The 4,582-nt window shown below is 40.2% G+C and overlaps 1 protein-coding gene across 1 annotated transcript in view; it reads right to left on the bottom strand.

Moving 5' to 3' along the window:
* Wwp2 (WW domain containing E3 ubiquitin protein ligase 2) overlaps window positions 1–4,582 on the bottom strand; it is a 122,847-nt gene that overhangs the window by 44,834 nt on the left and 73,431 nt on the right. The window contains exon 7 of the mRNA XM_010612360.2: window positions 1,588–1,798. Coding sequence (XP_010610662.1) covers window positions 1,588–1,798 — 211 coding nt within the window. The remainder of the gene's footprint in view (window positions 1–1,587; window positions 1,799–4,582) is intronic.

Genomic DNA, 4,582 nt, shown 5'->3' with positions numbered 1-4,582 from the left:
CAAAAAAAAAAAAAAGAAAGAAAGAAAGAAAGAAAGAAAGAAAGAAAGAAAGAAAGAAAGAAAGACTATAAGTCTCTCGAATAATGTGCTACATTGTTTTGAAAGCCGCTTTTGAAAACCTAGTTGTTAAAAATCCAAAATCTGAAGAGATGCTATTTTTACTACATACAGTCAATATGCCACCTAACTCCATTGGGGGGGGGGGTACTGGAAATCGAACTCAAGACCTTGAGCTTGCAAGACAGACAGCAGAACCACTGGGCTAAATCCTGGCCCCTATTACCTTTCTTTATTAAAGAGAATTATAAGGGCTCAGAGGACACATACTACCATCAAACCAACTTCAGCTAAATCACCAGTGACTTAGCAGCAGAGACACTGGTTTCTTCCATACCAAACCAGTAACAAGGATGGACACCAGAATCGGCCCTGCCCATGATCAGCAATTGCTGAGATGAGACTTTGTTTCCCAGGTCAGAGGCATTCTCTTCCTTCATGATTCCTTGACAACTACTTCACAAATATCACTCACCAGGTGCAATGTCCATCACTGGGCAAGTACTTCACCTACCCATCTAGTTGAGTTCATTAGCTTCCTGGGGAGATGTGGAGATGTGTATGCTTATTACCACCACCTTACCAAGATGTAAGTCACTTTACTTGGACAATGTCAGTCTTATAGTGGGGTGGAGATGGGGGTTCAATTCCAGATCTGTTTGATTCCCAAATTCCTCTTCTTAATCTCTACTTACTATAAAGGCAAACCTGAACTTCCTCTGACTTTCTTGAACTTTTTCATTCAAGGTTTTTACCATTAGATTTCATTCCAAACTAAAGGACAGCAAGAAAGCTAGGCGTCCAGGTTAACATCAGCTTCAGCTATAGGAATAACACACAGTAATATTCACCACCCCAAGTCCTCCATAGGCTGCTAAGATAAAATTCAGAGCCAGGCATGGTGGCACACACCTGTAATCTCAGTATTCAGGAGGCTAAGGCAGGAAGATCATTGTGAGTTCGAGGCCAGCCTGAACTACACAGTGAGACCTTGTCTCAAAAAAAAGTCAAAATTCAGTGGCCTAGGATGTAGCTCAGGGATACAGCGCCTGCCTGACAAGCATGAGGCCCTCAGTTCGATTCCCAGTACCACCCCCAAAAAAGAAAAAATTCAGATAGAAAAGCTGTTTTCTAGGCAGGATATATATATATATAGGCCAATGATGGCAACCTTTTAGAGCTTCCAATGATACAAATAACCCACCGCAGCAAGTGTTTGATAGGTTTGCGAACACCCTCTCCCATAGTTCAGGAAGGCAAAATGAGCTCCTTGTTCCACAGAAGCCTCTCTCTTTGAGTCAGGCTGTTCAAGTCATGCCACAAGGTAGCATTGACTCTGCCCAGATGATTTAGAGGCTTTTAAAGATTTATGTAGAACAAGTAGTTCTCCACACCTCCCTTGTTTCTATGCATGGCGGGCTCCCCAGGGACTACTCGCCACTAGGTAATAAATAACCACGTTGTTTTGGACCTGCTGAAGGAGGCTCGGTCTGAGAGGAATGTGCCACTGCAGGACAGAAGGCCACTCACCCGGCAGGCAGAGCATCGGGGGCATGGGCAGCCACAGGGAGCTGCTGTGTGCCCGAAGTGCTGGGCTCCTCTCCTTCAGCCGGTGTGGCCGGAGCGGGAAGAGATGTTGCGCTCAGGTTGGGGGTCACACTCAAGGTGGAGGCAGGTGGGGACGTCACACCAACAACAGAAGGTTCTTCAAGATCAGTGGCTGCAGTGGATTCATCATTCACTGCAAATGCACAAACCATACTTTGACGATCAACTACGAATAAGAATTTTGTTTACACTTATAAGGTTCGATTTATGTGCTGACACATAGAGTACACTGTTACCCTATTATGAATCAGGCAATAGTGAAAATTTCACAAAGCATAACTTTGAAAATTATAGTAAGTCAATAATGCCTGTATAAAGGAAACCAGGAGAGGGCTGGGGATTTAGCTCAGTGGCAACACACCTACCTTGCAAGAGCAAGGTCCTGAGTTTGATCCCCAATATAAAACAAAAAGGAAATTGGGGAATGAATATATTAAATACTAACTCTTCTATAACTTTATGTTAGAGTTTGCTACTATATGATGGTTATATTTATTAATTTAAAAATTTGCATAAAGATGAGGACAAAAGCAAAACACATTGGTAAATGGAACAAGACCAGCACCAGGTTTGTAGGGTCACATCTTTTTCTTTAAATTTGTCATCTGTACGCTAGACACAAATAGCATCTTCCTTCAAACACTTCACACATACTAGAGGCAGAAAACTTCCAAAAGTGTGCTTGTTCTTTTAAAGACTCGTTTTCAAAGGAAGAAGCAGGTATTGAAGCTCTAGACAAAAAAGGAGGGACCCGAAACCTACGGACTTATCTCCAAGGTAACAACAAAGAAACAGTGAAATAAGCTAGCGAGTCCCCTATTTCCCAAGCCTTACTTCACCATTTCTTCACATCTCTGACGATCACTTATGTCCACGAAGCACTGCAATGTCCTCTAATTCAAAAACGATCAAACAAGGTTTCAAAGACTTGCGATTCTTTGAAAATAGGTGAGCCATACGCAGAGAATTTTTCACATATGTGATTGCACATGTGTACATTTATATTCAAGTTTCACCTGAAAACGCCTGTCAGCATTAAAAGCATCCTCTTCCTAATTCAGAAACCCGTTTTGTAGCTTTCCTAACAAACAGCTACCCAAATTTCTTCTCCAGCATTTCTCTTCCCAGGGCACTCACTACAGTTCATTGCTGAGCAGATGGACTTGCAAGAAAGTTTTTAAAACGTTTTTTCTTATGTTAAGCCCAATCCCACTAGCTGGTCTGAGTCCCCCACCCCCAAAGCAATGCAAAATAAGTATCTGGTGTATTTTCTGTTTCTCATTAGTCTTCTCTTTTCCAGTAAGAAGGCCTACTATTTCTTCAATGTTTCTAGGCCACTTCTCTTTGATAACTACTTCTACTGCTTTTCTGAAATAAAGAAATCAGGAACGGAACATAGGAAATTAGCTGCCATCAGATCAGCAGAGTCTGATTACCAATTTAAATGAGACTACGTTAATATTTACAGAACAGCGGGGGATGGGTACCTAATAAGGTCCAGAGCACTTTCTTTCAATTGTCTCTTTTAAAGCTTCACATGTAACTCTACAAATTAGGTACCATGGATGGGTCCTGGATTACAGGTGAGGAAGTTAAAAATCAAAGAGGTTAAATAGCCTGCTGAGGTCACAGAGGATCCAATTCACACCCTGCTTTCTGTCTCCAGGGCCTAAATTACTCACTCACTCCCGCTACTTCCTCTTTGCACACATCCTTTAATGTGAACCAAGATGAGGACACTTCTGAGCAACCGCTGGATCTTACTGGCTACCATGAGGCTGGTGGAGAGCTGCCACTCACAGGTCTTCACATGATGTGGCCCCATCCGGATGCTAACTTAAGCCCAGGAGCTGGAGGCTGGGAAGTGCCCGGAGGTATTCACTTGCTTTCTCCCTGGTATAAATGCTGCATGGCACACAGGCTAAATTAATTGTTTAATGGGTGACTAAATCTTGTGCACAAATGTTTCCCCAATATAAACGCAAAACTTTATATTTGTACTCCTTATTCTAACTCAGCCAAAGTAGGAACACACAACAGATGGTCATTCTCTTTATTCAAATTTATAAATTTTACTCAATTCCAATTTTATGAAAAAATTACAATATGATTTTTTTCAAATAAATTCACTCTAAAATTTATAAGGAAAACTAAATACATAAGAATAATTGCAAAAAGTCTAAAGTTGTAGGAGGCAGACTGGTCTCTAAAGTATTAAAACATATAATAAAACTACAACAATTAAAACAGCACAGTACTGGTGCATGAATAGGCAGATGTCAATTAAATAAATAAGAAAGTTCGAACTAGATTTCAATAATTAATTCATTGGAGTTTACAAAACACTTATATTCTAATTCTACTGCCCCGTCTTCATGTATTTGTTGGAATACTTCTATGTAAGGAAATGTCTTTTATTTACTATTTGGCTACACTGAGGTTCAGATTGTGAAGGAATGGCCAGGAGAAGGGCTTGATTCTTCCCCCTTATTAGATTTCAGAATAATGAGTTGATTTCCTGGCATTATCTAAAAATAAAGTTTTGTTTAAAAAGTATTAAGTATTAGCTTTAAACATATTTAAGGTATTTCTACTGTGGTGTTCTTATAGATACTAAGATTGTCCCCACTTTTAGTAGAATTAGAGGACAGCAGGGAAATAAGCTCTTAGTTAACTTCAAATTCTACTGAAAAACTGCAGTGGGAAGTGGGAAGGTGCCAAGCAGTGGACACACTACCCCATCATTTTTGTGTGGGATGTGTACATGTGCGTGCATGTGTGTATATGCTTCTATGGTCAAAGAATAACTTTGGAAGACTAACAATAAATACGATAACAGTAGCCTCTAAGGAGGAAACTGGCTAAAGAATAAAATAGTATTTTTTTTTTTTTTTTGAAAAAGGGTCTCTATTTATGT

Source organism: Fukomys damarensis, unplaced genomic scaffold (genome assembly GCF_012274545.1).
Source record: "Fukomys damarensis isolate Sample0158 unplaced genomic scaffold, DMR_v1.0_HiC HiC_scaffold_32, whole genome shotgun sequence".
In the NCBI taxonomy this organism is placed as follows: Eukaryota; Metazoa; Chordata; class Mammalia; order Rodentia; family Bathyergidae; genus Fukomys; species Fukomys damarensis.
This window is presented reverse-complemented; position numbering and strand designations above follow the sequence as displayed.